Source organism: Desmodus rotundus, chromosome 4, assembly GCF_022682495.2.
Source record: "Desmodus rotundus isolate HL8 chromosome 4, HLdesRot8A.1, whole genome shotgun sequence".
Classification (NCBI taxonomy): Eukaryota; Metazoa; Chordata; class Mammalia; order Chiroptera; family Phyllostomidae; genus Desmodus; species Desmodus rotundus.
Genome location: NC_071390.1, coordinates 78,516,833 through 78,543,426, shown reverse-complemented (window position 1 = coordinate 78,543,426; position 26,594 = coordinate 78,516,833). Strand labels below are relative to the sequence as shown.

At 36.7% G+C, this 26,594-nt stretch overlaps 1 protein-coding gene across 6 annotated transcripts in view; it reads left to right on the top strand.

The window, feature by feature from the left end:
• LIN54 (lin-54 DREAM MuvB core complex component) overlaps positions 1 to 26,594 on the top strand; it is a 79,485-nt gene that overhangs the window by 21,544 nt on the left and 31,347 nt on the right. For all 6 annotated transcript variants that reach the window (XM_053922686.2, XM_024574836.4, XM_024574835.4 and 3 more), the window contains exons 3-4: positions 2,096 to 2,219; positions 10,030 to 10,172. In XM_053922686.2, the coding sequence (XP_053778661.1) occupies positions 2,096 to 2,219; positions 10,030 to 10,172 (267 nt within the window). The remainder of the gene's footprint in view (positions 1 to 2,095; positions 2,220 to 10,029; positions 10,173 to 26,594) is intronic.

The window sequence follows — 26,594 nt, the reverse complement described above, 5'->3', positions numbered from 1 at the left end:
TATCTATCTATACAATGCAGTGCCAAAAATTATCTGCATGTATTATTTGATCAAATATTTAGCTATTTTATTTGTAAATTACCTTTTTGATTCTTTTTGTCTTAATCTGCTGATTGGATAAATTTATTATAAAGTGATCCTTTATGCTTTGCTTTACTTAATAAAGTAATTTTGTTCTAGGGTAGTTTGGAATTCATAATGCAAAAATCATGGTTTCTTAATAGGACCTTAAATCATTGTTTTTGAGCAAATCTCCATTAAAGAAACATAAAAGAGGGCAGGTTGAGATTGTTCATTTGACAGATTACTGTGATTTTGGTTGTACTGTTTACATTATTTTTTCTGATTGTAAGTATTCATATAGTCATATGATTGTGAAAATCAGTTAAAAATGGATAAATACTTCAAATTCCTAATCTTTACTTTGTAGCTAACATTGTTTATTTTGAGAAATGGATTTTAAGAATATCAGGACTTTGATCTCTTGAGATTATTAATACTAAATCAAGAGATGACATATTCTGACGTACTTTGGAGTCTTAGGCCTGCAAAAACAGTTGAGGAATATATCCTCTTTATGTCTCCCCAATTGCATCAGTTTTTTCAAAGTACAATTATGACTATATTTGGACGTATCAGAGTTTGCAAGTTGAGTATTTTTTAATGTAGTAATGGATTCTCTTGTTATCTAAAAAGTAATTTATATTTCATTTACATTTTATTTTGTCTGTAATATATTCTGAGTGTAAGAAAGCAATATATGCTAAGTGTAACAAAATGTGTTATTTAGTTTAATTTATAAGTTGAGCACAAAGTTGACATTTATCTAGGTCTGTGATCTGGTATATTTCTGTCATTCAAGTTAGTCATGTTTATTCATTTTGAGATATTATTTCCAATAATAAATAGTACTTTCAAGGCCTCAATATCTGCCCAAAGATAAAATTAATATTTAATGTCCTTTGTGCTCTAAAAGTCTCTGATATTTTTTTTTTCATCCTCACTCAAGGATGTTTTCCGTTGTTTTTAGAGAGAGGAGCAGGGAACCAGAGAGAGAGAGAGAAACATTAATGTGAGAGACATTGATTCGTTCCCTCCTGTGTGTGCCCAGACCAGGGATCATATGTGCCACAACCAGGGCTCGAACCTGCAACCTGTATGTGTGCCCTGACCAGGAATCGAACCCACAACCTTTTGGTCTATGGGACAACGCTCCAACCAACTGAGCTACACTAGGCAGGGCAAAAAAAGTCTGATTTTTATCATACCTAAATTTCTGCTTTAAACGTCTAGAGGAAGCTATGTCTTTGTATGCATTGATAATTTCTTTATCAAAACATTGCTGATTCTCCCCTTTTTGACTGGTGGAGAATTTTAGTTCAAGTCAACAGTGTGCCAGTATATAACCCAAGATCAGAGATGTGTAAAATACTCTCCCTTCAAGGAATTTGTAGTCTAGTAAATAGTATCTTAGTAAATAATATTTGAGAGGTTTTCCCTTTAGAATAATTTTTGTTTTGCCAAAATTGTCTCTTTGTATCCTAGGGCGTTAACTTGTTCAGTTCTTTGTTTACCTACCCCTGATGTATAGATCTAAAGCTAAACATCTAATCATAAGCCCATCTTTCATATGTATTTATGTTTTGCTTCCAGGGGTCAATGTAATTGTATTTACAGGTGGCTTCATCATTTGCACTATTTTTTCTTACCTTACTCTATTCCATCTTTTTATTATTGAATAATTTTTTATTTTGAAAAAGACTATTGCTGTGCATTTTATTACTATTAAATGTTTATTAAATAAACTTTATTATTAACATTAATTTGATTTTCATCATATGTTTATATACCAGAGACTAAAATAAGGATTTACAATGAAATGCAAAGGTATTACTATATATTGGCCTAAAGATGTTATTATATTAATATTTTGATGAATGGCTACATTTTTAATGTTTTTAACATTAATACTTGATATATTTTGTTAAATGAGCTAACTTCATATGTACTCCTGTATATCAGTCTTTTGTCTGATTTTGATTGCATAGGTATTTTATACAAACAAATGGTCTTCATAGTTATTTATATATTTCAGATTGCTAAGAAGCCTCGAACACCAACCTCTGGTCCTGTAATCACGAAGCTGATCTTTGCAAAACCAATTAATAGTAAAGCAGTTACAGGACAGACAACTCAAGTATCACCACCAGTCATTGCAGGTTATATTTCTTTATAGTTTATTAAGCTATATATTTACCCTCCTTTTAGGTTTAAAACAAGGCTATTCCTGCCTCTCTGAAATGTATTAGTGAAACAAGTATAGGTTATTATAAACCAAACTCGTTAATAAGAAATGTTACACTTATTAAATATGTGCCTCAAGCAAAATGCCTTGTCTCAATCAGTCCATTACTGTAGTTTCCTTAGTTTTGGGTAGAATTTTACCATGAAAGTAGTACAAAGTCTTAAACTCTAATAATACTAGTTAATGTAGTATTTACTAGGTACCTCTCACTATTCTTAGCTCTTTACATATAGTGACTTCTATAATCTTCTGGCAATTCCATGAGGTGGGCACTAATACCAGCCCCTTTTTGCCAGTCTGGAAATGGAGGTACTCATCTAGTAAATGGCCCAGCTGGAACTTGATCCCCAGCAGTGTATCTCTAAAGCACATGTGCTAAGTCTAATAGTTTTAAATTAATACATGTGGGAGTATAGTATTTCATGGTTTCTCTTTGAATTCTTGGTTTCAGTATTTTAATATGCTCTATATGCAGGGGTTTTTTAAAAAATATTTTTAAGTTGATTTTGGGGAGAATAAGGAAGAGAGAGAGGGAGAGAAACATGAGTTTGTTGTTCCGCTCGCTTACGCATTCATTGGTGATTCCTGTATGTGCCCTGACTGGAGATCAAACCCTCAACCCTAGTATATCAGGACAGTGCTCCAAACAACTGAGCTATCTGGCCAGAGCTCTATGCAGTTTTCTATGAATAGCAGATTGTCACAATGGTGTAATTACTAAAGTGATAACAGAATTTTAGCTGTTTTTACCATCAAATTCCTTAGTGTGACCCAGTTCTCTTTTATTATATAAAGTTTATTATCACCCAATAACTGTAAGACTCAGAAATCTTAATTTTAGTATTTCATTCTCTTTATTTTAGATTATCAGCCTTTGTACTCCCAATCTGGCAGTTCTTTGACTTTGAAATCTCAGATCTATTAACCCTCTCACTTTCTCGTTAATAATTACCCTCTTCTGTCCTCGCACTCTTCCTTACTAAACATGGAGTCCATAGCCCATCATTATCGCTTCCTTGTAAACGCCACTGATTACCTTTTCTCTATTTCTATAATAGCTTGGTTAAGTCCGTCTCTCTTCTTACTCCTTGCCTGGCAAGCAGCTCAATATTTCTAGAGAAAAATCATGTAGCTGTGGTGACTGGTCTTTAATTCAGAGTTAAATTGACATTTCTCTTTCCACCAATTTAGAGCTCATTTTTTTCCATTGTACTATAAGGAAGTACCTCTGGGTGATATACTTTGACTAGAGAATTTCATATGCTAATTACTGATTGCTATATGTATTTTTTTATGTTTTATTTATTGATTTTAGAGAGAGAGGAAGGAGGGTAGAGAGAGAAAGAGAAACATCAATATGTTGTTCCAGTTATTGATGAATTCATTGGTTGATTCCTGATGTGTCCTGACCGGGGATTGAACCTGCATCCTTGGTGTATTGGGATAATGCTCTAATCACTGAGATACCTGACCAGGGCTCCAATGTGTATTCTTGATGAGTGTGCTTCGGATGTTAAATAACTATGGGTGGGGGAGGAGGTATATATTAAAACCACCTACTACTGTCGTCGTTAAATGTACAGACAGCATAACAGTAGGCAATTCTGAAGTCAGTGGCGTAATTTGCCATTTTTATGAGGTTTGGAATTGTATATGTAGGGAGGCTTCTCATTTTAGCAAATCAGAGAAAGCATGAAAAGGTTGTGATCTGAGGACTGTGTTGGGTGAATGAATGTTCTCTTTCTCTTTGGTTCTCAGTAGAGATTTTGTTATGGCTATAGGAAACTGGTGTCTTGAGGACTTGATGGGAGACAGGTATAGCCCCAGAGGAAAGATTGGGAAAGGGTTGGGATTTGGAGGTGGTTTCAGAAGTGGGCTTCAGGTGGCTGAAAGTGAGCAAGGTTTGGACGTGTTGAGGAAAAGGGGGCTGCCAGTTGCCTGGGAGGTTTTGAGTAGGTGGAAAGAGTTAACCAAGAGGAATGTCTCAGTGTAATGTTCTATACTGGTTTTGAGTTTGAAACAGAGTCCCTTAAAATTTTTTTAATTACATGGGGAAATTGTATGCTAAACAGTTGTGGTGTTTGCCGAAGTATCTGAATGCATTTTTGGTTAATGTCCAGATTTCATCTCTTACAATTTACTATAATAGATGTCATTGCTGACTCTTTGGATCATTTATAATGTGTTGTACACTAATCATAGCTTCACCTTTTGGGATTTTATTTATTTATTTTTAGAGATGGGGGAAGGGAAGGACAAAGAGAGAGAGAAAGAGAGAGAGAGAGAGAGATAAACATCAATATGTGGTTGCACTCGTGTGCCTCCATACTGGGGACCTGGCCTGCAACCCAGGCATGTGCCCTGACTGGGAATTGAACTGGTGACCCTTTGGTTTGCAGGCCAGCACTCAATCCACTGAACCACACCAGCCAGGGCTGCTTCACCCTTTAATTACAGATTTATTTGCCCTACCAAAATGCATAAACTTCTATAAAATTTCACTAGAATTGTTGGCATTAAGTTCAGTTTGGAGGGATAATTTTTACTGTTAACCAGTGCTTTATAGCCTTTTAAATTCATGTGAACCAAATTTTAAACCACCAAAGTAGCTCTCCTGTTGAATTCTCTTATCACAGGAGGTTCCATCATCTTTATATTGCAGCTAATGATCTTTAAAGTACATTTAGATTATTTCTTAATGACATTTCTTCATTGAAGATGTATTTTTCTTTTTTTGCCTCTAAGTCAAGATAAATTTGTTTGTATATAAATGATTTTCTAAAATGGAAATCTGATCTTGTCACACCCTTGCTTAAAATTTTCTCAGCTGTGTTCATTTCTGGGCTTCAGGTCATTAGGATTAAGTTCGAAAGCTAGTGCTTTCTTAGCATTAAAGACATCTGCTATCTATACATACCTTCTTCACTTCACCTCCCATCAGATCCAGACCTACTGATTTAACTTATTTTAAGAGATTAACAGATGGACCATGTTCTCTCAGAACTTAGGATCTTGGCACTGTTTCTTGCCCCTGAAATGCCGTTCTTAGCTAACTCCTGCATTTTGTGTCGGAATTACCTCTGTCTATCTTGAAAGGTTTTTACCCCTAGATTTAGTCAGGTTCCCTTCTTCTGACCATCTCCTATATATTTTCATAAAACTTAATTATACCTACCAAATACTTAACTTTAATTAGACTTCATTAAATTTCACACTGGCTTTTAAATTTTCTTTTACTCATACTGTGTTGTAAGACTGTCTGTCTTGTCTCCCCACTAAACTCATTGTTTTTCTTAATGGTATTTTTGTTTTGTTTCCCATCTACTTTTTAAAAATTAATTTTGAGAAAATTGTGATAAAATATATACAGGGTCTGGCACAAATAATGCCCTTTTTATTACAAAATATTTATTACAAAATCATAAGCATGTAATTCTGTAACATAACAATATCACACTCAAGCACACTCTATGACATTATACATGAAATGCTCAAATTACAACTGTAAATTATTACACCCATGTTATTGCCTTACCAACCACACTCAAGTAGGCGTTACTTCTGCCGAACCCTGTATAGCATAAAGCTGCCCATTTAAATCATTTTTAAGTGGATAATCCAGTGGCATTAAATACGTTCACATTGTTGTGCAGCCCTCACCACTGTCCATCTCCAGAGCTTTTTTCATCTTGCAAAACTGAATCTCTATACCCAATAAATAATAACTCCCCATTCTTCCCTCCTCCCAGCCCCAGCAGAGGCTTTCTGTCTCTGTCACTTGAACTTCGTCCTTTTATGACTAGCTGATTTCCTCATGGTCCATCTATGTGATAGAGCATGTGTATGTAGCACAGTGATGGTAGTTGCTTCATCGTTATCTTTCCACTACCTGGCACCGTTTCTGGCACATAGATACGGTTCAGTCAATGCGTTGAGTTCAGTTTCTTGTTGAGTGAATGTGTATTTCATGGAAGCAGTGTAGTGGATGGAAGAAGCTATTGGGAGACTTGTTAGTCATGGCTCTTCCATTGATCTTCTCTTTGATCTTGGGTAAATACATTGTCTGTTCATTTTACTTATTTCTGTAAGATGCTAATACAAACCACTGTACAAGATTTTTGAGATGGTTAAGTGAGACACAAGAGGTCCTTGTTATTAGAACTCCCAAATTACAAAGTTGCCTCAGTGGAGCAAACTTCATTAATGTGAAAATATTCACTAATGAATTAATCTCTTATAGAATTAGTCCTTGCTCAGATATGCTGGCTCCCTGCCCCAAACTGCCCCATCTGTAGCTTTCTGGAATATGTCTCTTGATTCAGGTGGAGAACACCTGACAGTAGAATGTAAATGCCTTGCAAATTGATTTCAAGGTGAAACTGTATTACTTATGTACTTGCTTGAATTTGTCTACAAAGCTAAGGATAAAAAGGGATTTGGATGTTAGATAATCAGAAGCAGGCCCCTCCTTGGACTTGATTATCCAGCATCTGCTTGGAACATTCTTCAGTGAATAGAAACTCAATTGTGTTGAAACAGTCATTTCTTTTTTTTTTTTTAAGTATATTTTATTGATTATGCTGTTACAGTTGTTCCATTTTTATTCTCCCCTTTATCTCCTTTCCTCCAGCATTCCCACCCCTTAATTCATGTACGCGGATTGTACATATAAGGTGTATGGCTTCTCCATTTCTAAACTATTCTTAACTTCCCCCTGTCTATTTTATATCTAGCATTTATGCTACTTATTCCCTGTACCTTTACCCCTCTGTCCCCCTCCCCCTCCCCACTGATAACCCTCCATGTGATCTCCATTTCTGTGATTCTCTTCCTGTTCTAGTTATTTGCTTAGTTTATTTTTGTTTTTGTTATTTTAGGTTCAGTTGTTGACAGTTGTGACTTTTTTGTCATTTCACTGTTCACAGTTTTGATGATGATCTTTTTCTTAGATAAGTCCCTTTAACATTTCCTATACTAAGGGCTTGGTGATGATGAACTCCTTTAACTTGACCTTATCTGAGAAGCACTTTATCTGCCCTTCCATTCTAAATGACAGCTTTGCTGGATAGAGCAATCTTGGATGTAGGTCCTTGCCTTTCATGACTTGGAATACTTCTTTCCAGCCCCTTCTTGCCTGTAAGGTCTCTTTGGAGAAATCAGCTGACAGTCTTATGGGAACTCCTTTGTAGGTAACTGTGTCCTTTTCTCTTGCTGCTTCTAAGATTCTCTCCTTATCTTTACTCTTGGGTAATTTAATTATGATGTGCCTTGGTTTGTTCCTCCTTGGGTTCATCTTCTTTGAGATTCTCTGAGCTTCCCGGACTTCCATGTCTATTTCCTTCACCAGAATGAAGTTCTCCTTCATTATGTTTTCAATTACGTTTTCAATTCCTTGCTCATCCTCTTCTGGAACCCTTATGATTCAAATGATGAAACATTTCAAGTTGTCGCAGAGGTTCCTAAGCCTCTCCTCATTTTTTTGAATTTTTGCTTCTTCATTCTGTTCTGGTTGGATGTTTATTTCTTCCTTTTGCTCCATATTGTTGATAGGAGTCCTGGTTTCCTTCTCTTCACTCTTGGTCCCCTGTATATTTTTCTCTGTTTCACTTTGCATAGCCTTCAATTCTTCCTCCATTTTGCATCCCTACTCAGCCATTTCTGTGAGCATCCTGATTACCAGTGTTTTGTTGAACTCTGCATTTGATTGGTCGGCTGTCTTCTTGTCACTTAGCTCTTTCTCTGGGGTTTTGATCTGTGCTTTCATTTGGGCCGTATTTCTTTGTCTTGGCACACCTGTTACATTGTAAAGGGCAGAGCCTTAGGTATTCGCCTAGGGCGTGGTAACCCACATCACTGTGTTGTGGCACTGTATGTTGGGGAGGAGTCAGACAGGGAACAGTGCTGCTTCCTTGGCTCTGGGCTGGCTTTCAGTCACTTCCCCACTATCCACAAGCAAACTGGGCCCTTCTGGTGCTTAACCCCGGGTCGGTGGCTTGTGTACATTCTAGGACCCTGTGGACCCTTCCAACAGACTGTCCTGTGAGACTGACAGTTTCTCCTGCTACCGCATCCCCCACACAGGTTTTTACCACCAGAGGTTTTGAGGCTTTATTTCCCTGTGCTGGAACCTTGGGTTGCACAGTCTGTCTCACTCCCCAGTTGTTCCTCCCAGTTTATCCGCATGCAAATGTGGGACCTGTGGGACTGCCTGGTCTGCTGGCCACAGCCTTGCCTGCCCAGTATGCCAGCCGTCGCCTTGCCATGCATCCTGTCTGCGCCAGCTGCCCGTCTCTGCCCCTTCTACAGGTCTGGATGAATGTTTCTTCTTTAGCTCCTTGGTGGTTGGACTTCCATACAGTTTGATTTTCTGTCAGTTCTGGTTATTTTTTGTTTTTTCATTGGTGGTTGTCCTTCTTTTGGTTGTGTAAGGAAGCAAAGTATATCTACCTATGCTTCCATCTTGGCTAGAAGTGAAACCGTCATTCTAACAAAAATTTCTAATTTTTGTTAGTTTTTTCTTAGTGCTGAACTGAACATTTTTTATTTCTATGCTTTAGTGCTATGCAACTGATTGTTCTAATCTTTCAACTTGATAGCCTGGATCGATCAGGATAATATTTGCTTTCTGGCCACAACAAAGAATCTCTAAATTCAGAAGTTTTTAAAAAAATCCCCCAATGTTTTTAAATTCATACTTAATGATTATCTCCCTGTCCATTGTGGATTAGAAGGAGGTTGTTCTTGTGAGTCTCTCAAGGTCTCAGGCTGACAGAGGAGCCATCATCTCAGATGTGGCAGAGAGAAAGTGCTTTGTAAAGCCTTCCATAGGTGATAAATATTCTGGCACAGAAATGACACACCTCACTTCTATCCATAATTCATTGGCTAGAACTAGTCAACCACCCAGAGTAGGGAGGGTTAGGAAGTACAGTTCTACCAAGTGCCCAGAATGGGAGAGAACCAGAATACTTAATGAATGGCAGTAATGACTATCACAGTATTTTAAGAATTTGGAGGTGTATCATCTTTTTATTCCTTTCTTGCCTAGGATCAAAATTACTGATATTTCAACTCATCATGATACAATTTCTAATTCTCTAAGCCATCCAGACACACTGTGGTTTTTCTGTGTTGTTCCTGAAGGGTATTGTCCAGAAGAGAACAGAGTATTTCTTTATTCTTGTTGGAAACTGGCCAGGAAGAAATTTTTTTTGTCCTTTTGGCAGTATTAAACCAAATAGTGTTCAAGTTAGTCCCATAATTATATGTTCATAGATGTGGATTTAACTGTATCCTGTGGCATAAGTTCAAATAGTAAGACAGCTATAGTAATATAGTGAAAACAGAGATTGAAGTTTTAAGACTTCAAGTCCTGACTTTCAGGAGCTGTTACATAGGCTGTGTTGCTTAGTTATCCTGAGACTATTTTCTATAGATTTAACAAAATTGATGAAAATGTTAGCAGAAGTGTTTTCTCAGGCTTTATTTAAAGTGGTATAAGTTACTAAGTATTACTAGGAAATACTTTTGTTTCTTTCCGTTTATGTTCATAATTCATCAGGGACTCATTTGAGTGTTTAAGTTCATATGTAGATACTTATAAAATAGTAAACATACTATAGCCTTTGTGAGTGTAGGTCATCATCACAATAATACATTTTATTATTATTGTTGTTGTTGTTGTTATTTTAAAGTCAAACTGATATGCTGCCTCTCGTTTGCAGGTAGGGTTCTTTCACAGTCTACTCCCGGGACTCCATCAAAGACCATAACAATATCTGAAAGTGGTGTGATTGGATCATCTTTAAATTCTACAACACAGACACCAAATAAAATAGCCATCTCACCTTTGAAATCGCCAAATAAGGTAAAAAAATTAACCATATGTGCCAAGTATTGTGGTTAATGCCTTTATTTTCTTATTAGTCACTCCAGATACTGAATATATTCCCAGGCAACTGAATAGGCATTCAGTCAATACTGAATTGATTTAGTAATCAAGGGTATATGACATTAAAAAACTTACTCTAAAACACATAGTAACCTAGTGATCATTTCACATGCTAAGATGGTTTTCATGGCCCATATGAATATGGGCACAACAAAACTCTTTTGAACTAAGTATATTATGTGTTTAGTTATTCAGTTAATATTTGTACAAAATTACTGTCTTTGTGTAAGTCACATGCATGTATACTGACTGTATAAACCTAAAATGTTAATTGTAAGTCTTTTTGATAAATACTCTGTGTTCTGCTTAGGTTGTCCTGGATTTTAGGGAGATCTGAACTTTTGCTGGGTAACAGAGTACACAGAATACTAGAAATTGGCATCAGATGCTGGTAATCATATTTTAGAGTTTTTAAGGTGGCAAAGTACCTACCATTTTACTCTTAGGTTAAGTAAGAAGTCTTAGCTCACTTTCTTAAAATATACAGATGTCATTATATCATCATAACGTTTTGAAAAAGGTATGTTTTAAAGGACACACTCAGTTGGAAACCCAAGTATCATTATTCTGTACGGTACCACCCTTGTGATTCCAGAAATATACTGCCCTTTGTACTTGCCTTTTCCCTTAATTTGTTACTGTTTGCAAATAGAACAAACATTTGCCTTACATTAACAATCATCCGGCTATTGGTCTCAGTTCTAATGAGTCCTGAATATAATGTATAAATATGATGTCTCTTAGAGTTTGTTAAGGTGGGATTCTACTTGCATAATAATATAGATAATTATTTACTTAAATGAATTCAACAGATACTTGAGTGCTTATATATACTATACATGGTGATAGGTACTGGGGATAAAAGCATAAATCAGATAAGTTTTTAATTTCAAGTAGTTCAATAGGAAAGTTAGGCTTAAACACTAAGAATTGCCGTGCAGAATCATTAACGTTCACAGGTAGATTGATGAGCTTTGCTGTGTGCGTCAGAGAAAGTCTGTACAAGGGAGGCTATTCTTGAAAGATACTAACTTGAAAGGTGGTTTGGATCTTAACTGTAGGTGAGCAGAGGAGGATTTTTGGATTGAGGTAATACTTTATAAAAAAGTCTACAAGTGTGGCCCTTTCAGGAAGCCAAGTTGCTTTGGGAGTGTGAGAGCTGAGGGTACTAAAGTTAATGGAAAGTCTCATTGTCTTCAGAGGAGTATTGTTCTTAAAGACTTTCTGTTCCTTCCCGTTGCTGCTAGGACAGTGGTTCTCAGCCTTGTCTGCGCATTGGAATCACCTAGGGAGCTTTAATACCATTGCCTGGTTTTTATCCCCAGAGACTCTGTTTAATTTTTTTTTAATTGATTGATTTTAGAGACAGAGGGAAGAGAGAGAAACATATATTTGTTGTTCCACTTACTGCATTCATTGATTGATTCTTGTATGTGCCCTGACCAGGGATTGAACCTGCAACCCTAGTTTATCAGGACAACGCTCTAACCAACTGAGCTACCAGAAATTCCATTTTTTTTTAAAGATTTTATTTATTTATTTTTAGAGAGAGGGAGAGGGAGAGAAACATCAGTATATGGTTGCGTTTCACGTGGCCCCCACTGGGCACCCAGCCCACAACCCAGGCATGTGCCCTGAGTGGGAATCGAACCAGCAACCCTTTGGTTTGCAGCCCATGCTCAATCCACTAAGCTATGTCAGCCAGGGCCTTTCTTTTTTTCTTTTTTTCTTTTTTTTTTTTTTTAATTTTAGAGAGAGGAAGTGGGGGAGGGAGAGAGGAAAAACATCAATTTGTTGTTGCATCTAACCAGGGATCAAACCTGCAACTTTCAAGTGTCAGGACTGTGCTCTAACCAACTGAGCTACTTGGCCAGGGCCAGAGACTCTGTTTTAATTGGTCCAAAGTTTGGCCTGGATTCAGAATTTTTGAAAGCTCTCCAAGTAATCCTAAACCACTGGCCTAGGATAATAAGAGGTTTGCATTTTTAAAAAGATGACTATGATGACATTGTGAAAGATAGTTTGGAGGGAGGTAAGCCTGGATTCTGAGAGAGACTAGTTAATGTTAGCCATTCTCAACCTTGACTGCGCTTTCTAAGCTCCTGGGGACCTCTTGAAACAGCTAATGCTGGGCTCTACCTGGACCCTATTTAAATCAAAGTCTCTAGGCTGGGGCCTAGGAATTAGATTTAATATTTTAAAACTCTAAAGTATAGGCCAGGGTAGAGAATCACTAAGTTAGATTATTGTAGTATCTCCGATGTGAGCCAGATTGGTAGCCACAGGGCTAGGGAGGAAGAGATGTGTTGAAAGAGGCTTAAGACACAATGACTGGACATCAGGGTCTTAGGAAGGGGATCAATCTGTGATGACTCCTAGACTCCCTACTTGAATAACAGAGTAGGTGGTAGCACTGGACTGATACGACTGATACATTCACTGTACCTGATAGCATAAAAATTTGCTCTCATCCTTGACTTTAGCCATGCCATGTTGGATCTTCCTTCCCTGCCTCTTTCATTGGTTGATTGATTGGTTTTAAGAGTATGATCTGTTTCTTCATTCTTATTTTTCCTCCTGCTTTCTGCTTTTGACTTCCGATTAGAAGGAAGCTTAGAAGAAAAAGGGAAAAGTTTTATATGACTAGGACTGTTGTATTGTAATTCAGCTGCCGGTGCTCTCTTGTGGCGGGTGTCCAAGTGTGGACTTTGAGAGTTGTGTATTTAGGAAGGTTTTTGGAGACTCCCATGGGTGTGTCCACGTGGCCTACTTCTCTGTTGTGGGTATGGTGCACACTCCAGCTACCTTTGGCCATTTCCTCCTCACTTTTTCTTACTCCTGTAGTGTACACTACAGCCTGTTGTTAACTGCTGAGTGCTCTTACTTCAGAATGCGTGTATTTGGCCTTCTGCAGCATCTATTTGGCTAACGGGAAACCTGTAGAACAGTGATAGAAGTGCAGCTTGCCTAACTGACGTCCTTGCTCTATCATTTTGACAGCTCTGTTCAACCTCTTGCTTTCAGAATTCTCAAGGATGAGACCAGTTCCTGTGTTCACATGTGTCCTAAACTCCTGGGGATTTGCATCACGTTTTCCTAAGAACTTCCACATTGCATTTAATTCTGGTGGCTAGACTAGGATGGGCTTAAGAGTTTATTTATCTCAATACATTGCCAGCCAAAGATTCAGGTGTCAGTCTTCTCTTGGAGACTGAGAACTCTCTTTTCTTGGAGAACTCCTGCCTTTGTTCTCACTGAAGTGTAAAGACCTAGCATTCTCTATGTTTATTAATTCATTTCTGTTTATTTTGTTTTATTTTCAGAGGCAAGAGGTACATGATAGGGATGCTGTCTTTTATAAATCTAGCATGGGTGTCTTGTCCTCCGTTTCAGAGTGTGAGAGTTTATGTTTTGTAGTTCTTATCTTTGGAGGCCTCACTTCAGCCAAATTTTGAGATAGTAGAAACTAACCCATTATCCTCTTATACTAAAAGAAATGGCTGGTTTGGGCAAAGAGGTATTGTTTCGTTCTTGGAAATGGTTGTCATGGAAGTACCCACTGATTAGCTAGAGGAGGAGGTCTATTAAGCTGAATATAGGCAGTGGCTTAAAAAAAACATGCATATGGATGAAATCAACACGGGAACATGAGGTTATATGTATAGTGAAAAGTATGACTGAGCGAGTGGAAGACAAGGAATGGTAAGAGAGGTAGTAAGAGAAAGTAGGAAGTAAAGATGATTTCCAGAATGATACTGGGCTACAATGTCAAATGTCATAGAAAAGTCAAGTAAAAAGCCTAAAAAGTAAGGATTTGCTGCAGATCTCCTTGCTTTCATTGATCAGAAGTGGTCAGAGGAAACCCCAAGTAACCACTCTTCTCTATCTGCCAACACTCACAATCTGACCACCATCTATCTGCCTTGAATCTGCCGGGATTTCTTTCATTATTTGTCCCTGTGTATATTGGGCACCACGAAAAGGCCCAGACTTATAGGTCACCTTTCATCTCCCACATCCTGTCTCTTCTAAGGCTGTCAGTGTTTTTTGTCCCCCTCTGTATTTGTCCCCAACTCTTGAAATCCTTTCATTGTACCCTCTCTGGAGTTCATAATTAAAATCTTCGACCTCTTCCCTGAATGTTTCTTCACTTGTACCTCTTAAATGATGTCTGTTTTCTCTTTCGGCCCTTATGCCTCTGAGCTTGAAAGAGGGATGGAGAGAATAAGTGTCTTCCTTGCTGCTTCTCATTAAAATTTACAGACCATTCTCATTCTCTTCTCCATCTTTGAAACTAATGTTACCAAGTTTGTTGGGGAAGTTGAGAGCATGTCTAATGTTTTCTCCGTTTACTTGATACTATATTTGTCTTTTATTGTAGGACAGATTTCTTCCATTACATTTATTTTCTAAAGTAACTCTCAGGATTTTTCAGTATTTATTAGATATGCAGATAAGCATTAAAATAATGAAACTGTGTTTCTTCATGGTTTACTTTCTTCTTGCTTTAGATTTTAGCAGTGCTATTACCTTCTATTTTTTGACATCTGATGTGTTTTTTGTCTTGTAATCTTATTTGTATCTTTTACTACTGTTTTGTCTGTGGCAGCGGTCCCCAACCTTTTGGCACCAGGGACCAGTTTCTGTGGAAGACACAGACAGGGGTCGGGGGCACTCAGGAGGTGGAGCTCAGATGAGCTTTGCTAGTCACCTAGTTCCTAAGAGGCCGCAGACCGGAGGTTGGGGACCCCTGGTTTACAGTGTATCTGAGGTTGTTTCAGAAATATAGTGTGGTTTAACATTCAGAAACCTATCCATCAAATATATGACATAAATAGGAAAATGGAGAATTATATGAATATACAAACCATCTCACTACAGGCAGAAAAATCCTGATAGTAGCCAACTTCCATTTTGGTTAAAAATACTTGAATCAATAAAAATAGATACTTTCATAATTTGAAAAGGGTGAAAATGCATTAAACATTATCTGAATGGTGCTATGAACGAGAATACTCACTTTCAACACTTGTTCAGTTCTACTGTAGGTCTGAGTTAATGCGGTAACAGAAATAAATGGTATAGGGCTTCAAAAGAAAGGAAAGTTGTCACAATCTACATGTTACATTACTATATACAAACAAAATTTAATAATCTGTTACTGATCTGTTAGAATTATTGTATAAATTTAGCAAGATGATTACATAGATGGTCAGTACTTTAAAAATCAGTATTTCTAGACCATTTACATTTAATGTAATTGGTGGTATAATTAGATTTAAATCTCGCATCTTACTAGTTATTTTCTTTTTCTCTTATCTATTCTTCTTTAACTCTTTTTCTGCCTTCTCTTGGGCAAATTGAATATTTTTTATAATTCCATTTTATCTCCACTATTGGCTAGTTATAGTTGTATTTTTTAAATTGGTTGTTCTAGAGTCAAATACACATTTGACTTATTCTAGCTTCAAATTTATGTCACTTCATGTAGGGTAAGAACCTTACAGTAGAGTGCTTCAGATTCCTGCCTGTTATCTTTTGTGTTAAACGTTTCACTTTTACTTTTATAAAGTCATAAACTTTATAATACGTTTTTCTTTTTTTGCTTTACATAAAATTCTTTTAAAAAAGAAAAACAAGTCTTTTATTACCATTTAACTGTACCCTACACACTTCCTTTCTTTGTGTGGGCTCCAATCTCAGTCTGGCATCAAACTCCTCTGTAAACAGCTTTAATATTTATTTGAAGGAAAATCTGCTGACGAGATTCTGAGCTTTTGTTTGCCTGAAAAAGTCTTATTTTGCCATTATTTTTTAAAGGTATTTTCATTGGGTAAAATATTACAGGATAACAGTTTCTCCCTAGTACTTTGAAATGTCACTCCACTGACTTCTAGATTGCATATATTCTGGACAAGGAGTAATGCTGTACTTTTTGTCTTTTTTTTCCCATCTGTATGTAATGTGGTTTTTTTTTTCCTAGCTACCTTCAAGACTTTTTTATGTGTTCAGATATGTGTTATGTTATTATTTTCCTTCTTAAATGTAATTTATCTTGATTTTAAAGCTGCTTGGATCTTTATTGTCTTTTATTTTTAGAAAACTTTTGGCCATCATCTCTTCAAATAGTTCTTCCTCATCATTCTCTGTTCCCATTCTAGAACTCAGTTATCAAGGATGTTAGGGTGAGAGAGTTCCACAGCTTTTTAGTATTCTAATCTGTGTTTCTCCCACACCTTTTTGTGTTTATGTGTTTTAGTTTAGATAATTTCTGTTGATGTATCTTTAAATTCATTGGTTCTTTCTTTTCCATGTATTTTATTGATTATGCCATTATAGTTGTCCCATTTCTTTTTTCCCCTTTATTCCCCTCTGCCTTGCACTGCCCTCCCACTAGCATTTCCCATCCTTAGTTCATGTCCATGGGTCATACATGTAAGTTCTTTAGCTTCTCCATTTCCCATATGATTCTTAACCTCCCCCTGTCTATTTTGCACCTACTATTTATGCTTCTTATTTCCTGTACCTTTTCCCCCATTCTTCCCCCTCCCCTTCCCCACTATTAACCATCCATATAATCTCCATTTCTGTGATTCTCTTCCTTTTCTAGTTGTCTGCTTAGTTTGTTTTTGTTGTGTGTGTTTTTCAGGTTCAATTGTTGACAGTTGTGAGTTTGTTATCATTTTACTGTTCATACTTTTGATAATCTTCTTTTTCTTAGATAAGTCCCTTTAACATTTTATATAATAAGGGCTTGGTGATAATGACCTTCCATTCTAAATGATGGCTTTGCTGGATAGAGTAATCTTGGATATAGGTCATGCCTTTCATGACCTTGAACACTTCTATCCAGCCCCTTCTTGCCTGCAAGGTTTCTTTTGAGAAATCAGCTGATGATCTTATGGGAACTCCTTTGTAGGTAACTGTCTCCTTTTTTCTTGCTGCTAAGATTCTCATCTTATCTTTAGTCTTAATTATGTAATGTAATTATGATGTGCCTTAGTGTGTGCTTCCATGGGTCCAACTTCTTTGGGATTCTCTGAGTTTCCCGGACTACCTGGAAGTCTATTTCCTTTGCCAGGTTGGGGAAGTTCTCCATCATTATTTGTTCAAGTAAGTTTTCAGTTTCTTGCTCTTCCTCTTCTTCTGGCACCCCTATGATTCAGATGTTGGAATGTTTAAAGTTGTCCCAGAGGTTCCTAAGCCTCTCCTCATTTTTTTGAATTTTTATTTCTTCATTCTGTTCTGGTTGAATGTTTATTTCTTTCTTCTGCTCCAAATCATTGATTTGAGTCCCAGTTTTCTTCCCTTCACTGATCATTCCCTGTGTATTTTCCTTTATTTCACTTTGCATAGCCTTCACTTCCTGTATTTTGCGACCATACTCAACCATTTCTGTGAGCTTCCTGATTACTAGTGTTTTGAACTGTGCATCTGATAGGCTGGCTATCTCTGCATCTCTTGGTTCTATTTTCAAGTTTTGATCTGTTCTTTCATTTGGGCCATATTTTTTTTTCTCCACTTATCTGTTATATAGTAAAGGGTAGCCTTAGGTATTGCCAGGGTAGGGCAACCCACTTACCTATGTTGTGGGGTATGGGTCTGAGAGGGAACAATGCTGCTTGCTCATCTCTCACGGGCTTTCAGTCACTTCTCCCGCTACCCACAAGCAAATTGGGCCCTTCTGGTGCTGATTCCCGAGTTTGTGTGGGTTTGTGTACGTTCTGGGATCCTGTGGGTCTCACCAGTTCCTGTGAGGCTGCAAGTTTCTCCCACTGCTGCAACCCCCATAGGTTTTTATAGTCAGAGGTTTTGAGGCTTTCTTTCCCCACACTGGAACCCTGGGTTGTGCAGTCTGTCTCGCTCTCCAATTGTTCCTCCCAGTTCATCCACACGCAAATGTGGAACCCCCCTGTCCGCCAGCTACCACCTGACCCCCCCGCCCCAGGCTCTCCAGCCACCAACTTGCCTTGAGTCCTTTCCGTCCCAGCTGCCCACCTCCACCCCTCCTACTGGTCTGGATGAATGTTTCTTCTTTAACTCCTTGGTTTTCAGACTTCCATACAGTTTGATTTTCTGGCAGTTCTGTTTTTTTGTTTTGTTTTGTTTTTAAATTTGTCCTTCTTTTTGTTGTGCAAGGAGACACAGTGTATCTACCTACACCTCCATTTTGTCTGGAAGTGCAGTTCTTTTCTTAGTTGTGTGGAGTTTGCTAGTGGGCCCATTGAAGGACTTTTTCTCATCTCTGGTCATTGTACTTACTTTATTTCTAGCATTTCCATGTGACTTTTTCTTAAAGCTTCTGTCTCGCTACAGTTCCTCTCTGTTCCTTGTGTTTTCTTCCTTTCCCACCATATCTGTGAACATATTAATCACAGTTATTTTAAAGTCTTTATCTGGTGGTCGCAACTACTTCTAGGCCATTTCTGAGATTGCCTCTCATTTTAATATTGGAATGATTATCTGGGTTTTTTAAAACAATTTTTGCATTTTTAAGCTTACACAACTAGGGTGGGGAAAGTATTCTATTAAAGGTAGGTGACTTAGCACAAAACGTGAAGCTGGGGCATTGATTTACTGCAAATCTGATCAGACAAGCTTTAGAAGAGTTGATCTTTTGGATAATTGAAGTTCAGGAAAGATAAAGTCACTTGGGGTAGTGAACACACAATGCAATATACTGATGATATATTATAGAATTGTACACCTAAAACCTATATAATTGTATTAACCCATGTCATCCCAGTAAATTCAATTTAAAAAATTCTAATTATTAGAGAGGGGACAAAAGGAAAGTAAAGGTCTGCAGACCTTGGAAAACTAGATCAAAGAAGCAATGGTTAGAAACCTTGAAACTCCTTTTTTCTCATGAATTTGGTTAGTAAATATTCCTAAAATGTAAGACCTGGTTACATTTGATGTGTGATGTTGATGGGTACTTTTATCCCCCTTAATTTCTTTTTTTTTTTAAATTTTATTTTTCAGTTATAGTTTGCCTTTAGTATTATTTTATATTAGTTTCAGGTGTAATTTTCCCCTTAATGTCTCAATGATGAACATGGACACATCTTCAAAATATCCTCCTCTTCACTTTTGAGAGTTATGCAAGTTACCCTGGACATCCTTGAATTCACCTCACTCTTCTTGCCAGTTTTGCTTTTCTGTCTAGGGGAGTGGGTTTGTTGTTGTTGTTGTTGTTGGTGGTGGTGGTGGTGGTGGTGGTGTTGCTATTATTTGGCAAACACATTTTCTTGTTTGCCCCATCTGTGCTAAGTAATTGAACCATCTCATAGCCATTCAGAATGCAGAATGTACTTGATTCCAATGTGAGGAATTTCAAAGCATAAGCTATGTATATGTGGTTTAAGGAAAGTTTCTTACTTTTCTAATTTCTATAACATCTTGAACTTTTCCTACTTCTGGGTCTTCTTAGCTTGGGTAGAATTCTATGTTGCTTCTATAATTAAATTCTAGATTCAACATTTTATTCTAGTTGCTTTATCATTATCTGTCCATCTCTATCCATTAAACATCTTATTTTTAAAATGTATTTCAAAGAAAGTTGCACGTGTTCAATATACTTCTCCCCAAATATTTCATCTAGTATATCATTAACTAGAATTCACTATTTGTTTTTTTTCTTTGAGGTAAAATTACATATACTGAAATATCCAAACGTTAAAGATACCATTGAATGAGTTCACATGAAATGCAGACATCTGTGCAATCCAAAACTCTGTTAAGATAAAGAACATCATCTTCGCAGGAGGTTAACATTTTTTTTCCTATTTTTGAATGCATCAGGATAAAAAAACACCTATCATTTGATAGGTTTTGGTAACAAGCCTTTCTGATGTATATCTTTGAACTTGAAAAATGAGTGATTACAGATTATTAAAAATACTTTTCCTTATAGTTCAGATAGGTTCTAAGTTTTTTTAAGTATATTTTCTTGATTTTGCTCTTACAGCTGTCTCATTTTTCTCCCTTTGCCCCCCTCCACCCAGTAGGCCCCTTCCCTCCAGCAGTCCTCCCCTCTTAGTTCATGTCCATGGGTCATGCATATAAGTTCTTTGGCTTCTCCATTATCTATACTATTCTCAACATTACCCTATTTTGTACCTACCAATTATGCTTCTTATTCCCTGTACCTTATCCCCGATTCTCCTCCTTCCCCTCCCAGCTGACAGCCCTCCAAATGATCTCCTATCTATGATTCTGTTCTGTTCTTGTTGTTTGCTTAGTTTGGTTTTTTAGATTCAGTTGTTGATAGTTGTGAGTTTGTTATCATTTTAATGTTCATAGTTTCGATCTTCTTCTTCATAAGTAAGTCCCTTTAACATTTCATGTAATTAGTGCTTGGTGATAAACTCCTTTAGCTTTTCCTTTTCTGGGAAGCACTTTATCTGTCCTCCCATTCTAAATGAGAACTTTGTTGGATAGAGTCATCTTGGGTGTAGGTCCTTGCTTTTCATCACTTTGAATACTTCTTGTAAGTCCCTTCTTGCCTGCGAAGTTTCTTTTGAGAAATCAGCTGACAGTCTTATGGGAACTCCTTTGTAGGTAACTGTCTCCTTTTCTCTTGCTGTTTTTAAGATTCTGTCTTTATCTTTAACCTTTGACATTTTAATTATGATGTGTCTTGGTGCATTCCTCCTTGGGTCCAACTTGTTTGGGATTCTCTGTGCTTCCTGGACTTGTATGTCTATTTCCTTTGCCAGATTGGGGAAGTTTTCCTTCATTATTTTTTCAAATAAGTTTTCAATTTCTTGCTCTTCCCCTTCTTCTGCCATCCCTATAATTTGGATGTTGGCACTTTTGGAGATGTCCCAGAGTCTTCTTATACTCTCCTCATTTTTTAAAATTCTTTCTTCTTCATTCTGTTCTGGTTTAATTTTTCTTTCTTCCATATGTTCCAAATCGTTGATTTGTTTCTTCCTTCCCTTTACTGTTGGTTCCTTGTGGATTTTTTTAATTTCACTTAGTGTGGCCTCCATTTCTGCATTTATGCTGTGCTGTACTCAGTGAGTTCTCTGAGCATCCTGATCACCAGTGTTTTGAACTCTGCATCTGATAGGGTGGTTATTTCCATTTTGTTTGGTTCTTTTTCTGGGGTTTTGTTTTGTTCTTTCATTTGGGCCATATTTCTTTGTCTCCTCAGTTTGGCAGCCTCCCTGTGTTTGTTTCTGTGTATTAGGTAGAGCTGCTTTGACTCCCTGTTGTGCACCTGTTAAGTTGTATGAGGCTGAGCCTTTAGTATTTGCAAGGGTGGGGCAACCCGCTTCATTACTTCGTGGTTGTATGGGTGGTTGGGGGGCAGAGGTGGTTGGAGATGGTACAGTGCTGCTGCCTTACTGCTGTAGGCTTGCTTGATGCTTGCCTGGTTTCCAGTCACTTCACCCACTTCCTATATGCAACCGGTGCTCCTCTAGCTGTTTCCCTGATGATGGTTCCCAGAGCGGATGGATTTGCTTACAGTCTAGGGCTGTACAGGCCCTTTAAAAAGACTCTCCTAAGAGACCAGCAGTCTCTTCTGCTACCCCAACCCCTACTGGTCTTTTCAGCCAGAAGGTATAAGGCTTTATTTTCCTGGTGCTGCAGCCCTGGGCTGTGTGGTTTGGCCTGGCACTGGGATTTTTCACACCCAAGGTATCCCACTCAATTTTTATCCACCACATGGGAATGAATGTGGGACTGCCCATTCCCCTGGTCTCTGCTGCCTTGTCACCACCGCTGCCTTTCCTGCACCAAGCACCAACACTGCATCCTCTCCACCCCGGCTTCCTATCTCCACCCCTCCTACCCATCTGGATGAATATGGCTTCTTTAAATCCTTGGTTGTTGGAGTTCCACACAGGTCGATTTTCTGGCAGTTCTGGGTGTTTTTAGTTTTGAAGCTAGCTGTGATCCTTCTTGTGTTTGCGCAAGGAGGTGAAGCATGTCTGCCTATGGCTCTACCTTGACTGGAAGGCCCTTGGTTCTAATTTTTTCTTTCGACTAAATTGAAGAAGGACTTAAGTGAGTTTCAGATCATTATAAATAGTTTTCGATGGTAGAATATAGTATGATTTTTGGTATAAAATTCAGAAGGAATTCAAAATATTAATGTATATTATTACAATTAACATCTTTCTGTTAATATATGTGTATTTGTGAAAGTGTTTTTTGGCATTTATATTTCTTAAAAAATAGGAAGAGAATTGGTGCTAAAACTCATTTTAGCAATACTAATATTCAGCTATGGATACAGGAAGCAGTCTTTAAAAATTAGTCTTATGCATCTTATTGGAAGATACATTACAAAAAAATTTGTATTATAATAATTGCAATTTGTAATATAGTTATATTGCTTTGATTAAGTGTATACAATAATTATATTAACTCAATCCAGATGGATTATTTAACATTTAGAACTATACATAAGGGTAACAGGAAATGAAATAATATTTTTAAATTTTCAATTTATGTAGAATTATGATAAAGGAAAAGCATAAAATGTTATACTGAAATATACAGGTTTTCAGAGGAAAAGGAATAATAAAAATTTCTGAATACTAAAGAATGGTTTCTTGTATTTTAAAAAATATAATAGATACCACTGAGTATCAGATCATTATGTTGATTTGATTTGATTCCATAGAATACATTTCAGAAAATGATGACAGTTTTATTTTAAAGTGCTAATATTGCTCTGGCCAGTGTAGCTCAGTTGGTTGGAGCATCATCCCATACACTGAAAGGTTCCAGGTTCAATTCCCAGTCAGGGCACATTCATAGGTTGGGATTTGATCCCTGGTCGGGGTACATACAGGAGGCAACTGATTGAATTCCTCTGTCTTTCTCACTCTCTCTCACTCTCTCTCACTCTCTCCCACCCTCTCTCACCCTCTCTCTAAAAGCAATGAAAAAAATGTCCTTGGGTGAGGATAAAAAAAATAATAATAAAATAAAATGCTAATATTTATAATAAGCTAGAAATACAATAAGCTGAATGATGTTATCAATCTCCCTGAAGGTTGTCTTCATTCCAGCCAGCTGGAATGGAAAAGCACATGTGGGACCTGAAAGGGCACATTGCATCCATTCACTTCACTAGATAAAATTCTAGTCATAGCCTCCTTACCTTACTGTATGGGAGGCTAGGAAGTAGAATCTGGCAATATATCTATGAAGCAGAAAAGAATTGATGTTTTGGTTATTAGCAACAATCAGACTGTATCATTCTTATATAGCATTATAGTGCTATATTAACACAGGTAATTGGCGTTAGGGAGGTAGGAAACTGGAATAAAATGGTTTCCTGTGATAAAAAGATACTCTTTCATTCTGTGTTTGACGGTGTCTGTCTATATTTACTGAGTTCTGTGTGTGCCCCATGCTGAAGCTTTGTGAACTATAGAAAAGCTTACAGTGGTTGGGCATTGAAAATTGAATGAAGTAAGCCAATAATGAATAATAATGAAACAAGTGCTAAGTTGGATAGTAATGACTGGTGATATGAAACTAAAGAGAAAGAGGTAAGTCCTGGTATCCCTTCCTTCACCCATCAGCAAATACTTAATTGAATGCCTACCATGGGATGGGGTTGTACTTATGGGGGAAACAGTAGAGAGCAAAAATGAACAAGTGGAACTAAAGTCTATGGAGGTGTAGAAGGGAATGTGACAAATGAATCAAATAATTAATTAAACATGTAAAATTGCAAAAGCAAGAAAAGATGTGATGGCACAAGATTGTATGTAAGGGGATTCAACCACAGTTGGGATTAGTAGAGCTAGCATCCTTGAGCTAAAGTTTTGGGTAGATCTGAATTAGAGTGGATGTCGGCCACAAGAGTAAAGGACTAGAAGTAAAATAGATGTACACATGGGGAAGTAAAACAGCTACTATGATTGGAATTATTAATACTTTGGAGGGAGTGGAGAGCATATAAAGACAGGGTTCAATTATGATAATTTTCAAAACAAAGCAAATTTAAGCTTACATGTGTCATTAATTCCAAATGGAGACTTATGGAATGTTTCTGAGGCAACAGGAATGTAATAAAAATAGGAAACTGAAGTTTACAAAAAAGGTGGTATTTGTATGGTGGATTCAAGGTAGGGGAAGATGAATCATGAAGCTGATTTTGAATTTGTTTTGCAAATACCCAGGCAGGAAATGATATGAATAATGACAGTATCAAAAAATTGAGAAAACACTTTATGGACAGATTTTAGAAGGTGATAGCTTTTGCTGTGAAGCTCTTACATGTTTGGGTTGGCAGTGGTCATGGTGGTAATGAGTACAATTTGAAGTGAAAGGAATCTGCTTTCTTAATAAACTTTGTCATAGATTGTTGGATGAGTTGGAGGTGAGGTAACTCCAGGTAGCAGGCTCCATTGATTTTGTTACCTAGATTGTTATTTTGTATATAGCTCGTTATACCAGTACCCATTAGCCAGGATAAAGGAGCAGAAGGAATAAATGATTGAGACTATAATCTTTTTTTCTATGTTAGTATATTGGTTTTGTTTTATGCTTTTATAATTGTGTTGATTGAATACCTGTGGGGTACTGTTGTAATGTTATTAAAACCTTTTTACTAGAGAAATTAAAAATATATCTAAAGTTACAATAGTACAACTAACTCCATGTACCCTTCATCCAACTTTAAAATTATCAGCTTACTTATTCTCATCTATGACTTTCTCTGTACTTCAGTCTCTTTTCTTTTAAAGTAAATCATGTCATTATAAGATGTTTCTTTGTGTATAGAAGTTGTTGCAAAAGTAGATTTACTGTTACAAGTACTTGAAACAGTTTATTCTTTTATTGTTTAACAATTATTGTATTATTTTCCATATGAACAACTGTAAACCTGTTTGCCAAATCTTTTATAATAGATACGGACACTTTTTTTTTAACTTACCCGTATTCCTTTAATGCCTTTAAATACCTACTTAATTCACATTTCACGGATCATCTTTTTTGTTTTTACACAATGTTTGGATTGGGAATTCAGATAAGTTTATGAATGATTGATATTTTTCTTATTTTCTTCATCTTCCTTTTTTCCTTCCCCTGCCCCTTCTTTCAAAAACAAAATTGGATTATTTATATCCTATAAATTATTCAAAATATTGTATAGTGTCTTCATATATGAATTTTGAGTTTTTGAGCTATTCTTAGATGTTTTATTTACCTCGGTATTTTAAACTATCCATTTTTATAATCATTATTTGATTTTAATATTACTTATTTTACTAAAAAGTTTTTTATTACAAACTAAGTACAAGAACAGAAAGCTTTATTTTTGTTTTTTTCAACTTCATGAAATGGTTAAGTTAATACTAGCATCTATATCATTTTAATTCTGACTGATTTCCATAACCCATCTTGTTAGGTAGGTACCTGTAACCATATTTAAGTATATGCTTTAGTACTATTAAGTGCTTTCATATTATTTTGCAATCATCTCCATCATCCATCTTCAGAACTCTTGCCGTATTAGAAAGCTTCATACATGTAACACCCTACTTCACTTCTTTCAGCCTTTGGCAACAACCAGTATACTTTCTGTCTCTAAGTACCTCAAATTAGTGGAATCATACAGTATATGTTCTTTTGTGACTGGCTTATTTCACTTGGCATAATGTCCTCAGGGTTCAACAGCAGTGTAGCATATGTCAGAATTTTCTTCCTTTTTAAGGCTGATTAATTCCATTGTATGTATATTCATCTGTCTATGGATACTTGAGTTGCTTCCAAATTTTAGCTTGTGAATAATGCTGCTAAGAACAAATATCTCCTGGAGACATTGCTTTCAATAATTTTGAGCGTATACCCAGAATTGGAATTTCTGGATCATATAATAATGTTCTGTTTAATATTTGGAGGAATCACCATACAGTTTTCCACAAATGGCTGTGCCATTTTATGTTCCACTAACAATGTACAAGGGTTCCAATATCTCCATATCCTCGCTAACAATTTTTCTACAGTAGCTATTCTTATGGGTACGAGGTAGTATCTCACTGCAGTTTTGATTTACATTTCCCTAATTATTAGTGATGTTTGTGTATCTTTTCATGTGTTTATTGGCCATTGTATATCTGCTTTGAAGAAATACCTATTCAAGTCCTTTGCCCGTTTTTTAATTAATTTGAGTTTTAGAAGCTCTCTATACATATGTATTCTGGATGTTAATTTCTCATCAGATATGTGATTTGCAAGTATTTTCTTCCATTCTGTGAGTTGGTGTTTTACTCAGTGGACAGTACCTTTTGAGGCACAAAATTTTAAAATTTTCATGAAATCTAATTTGTACTATTTTTTTTTAATTGCCTATGCCTTTGA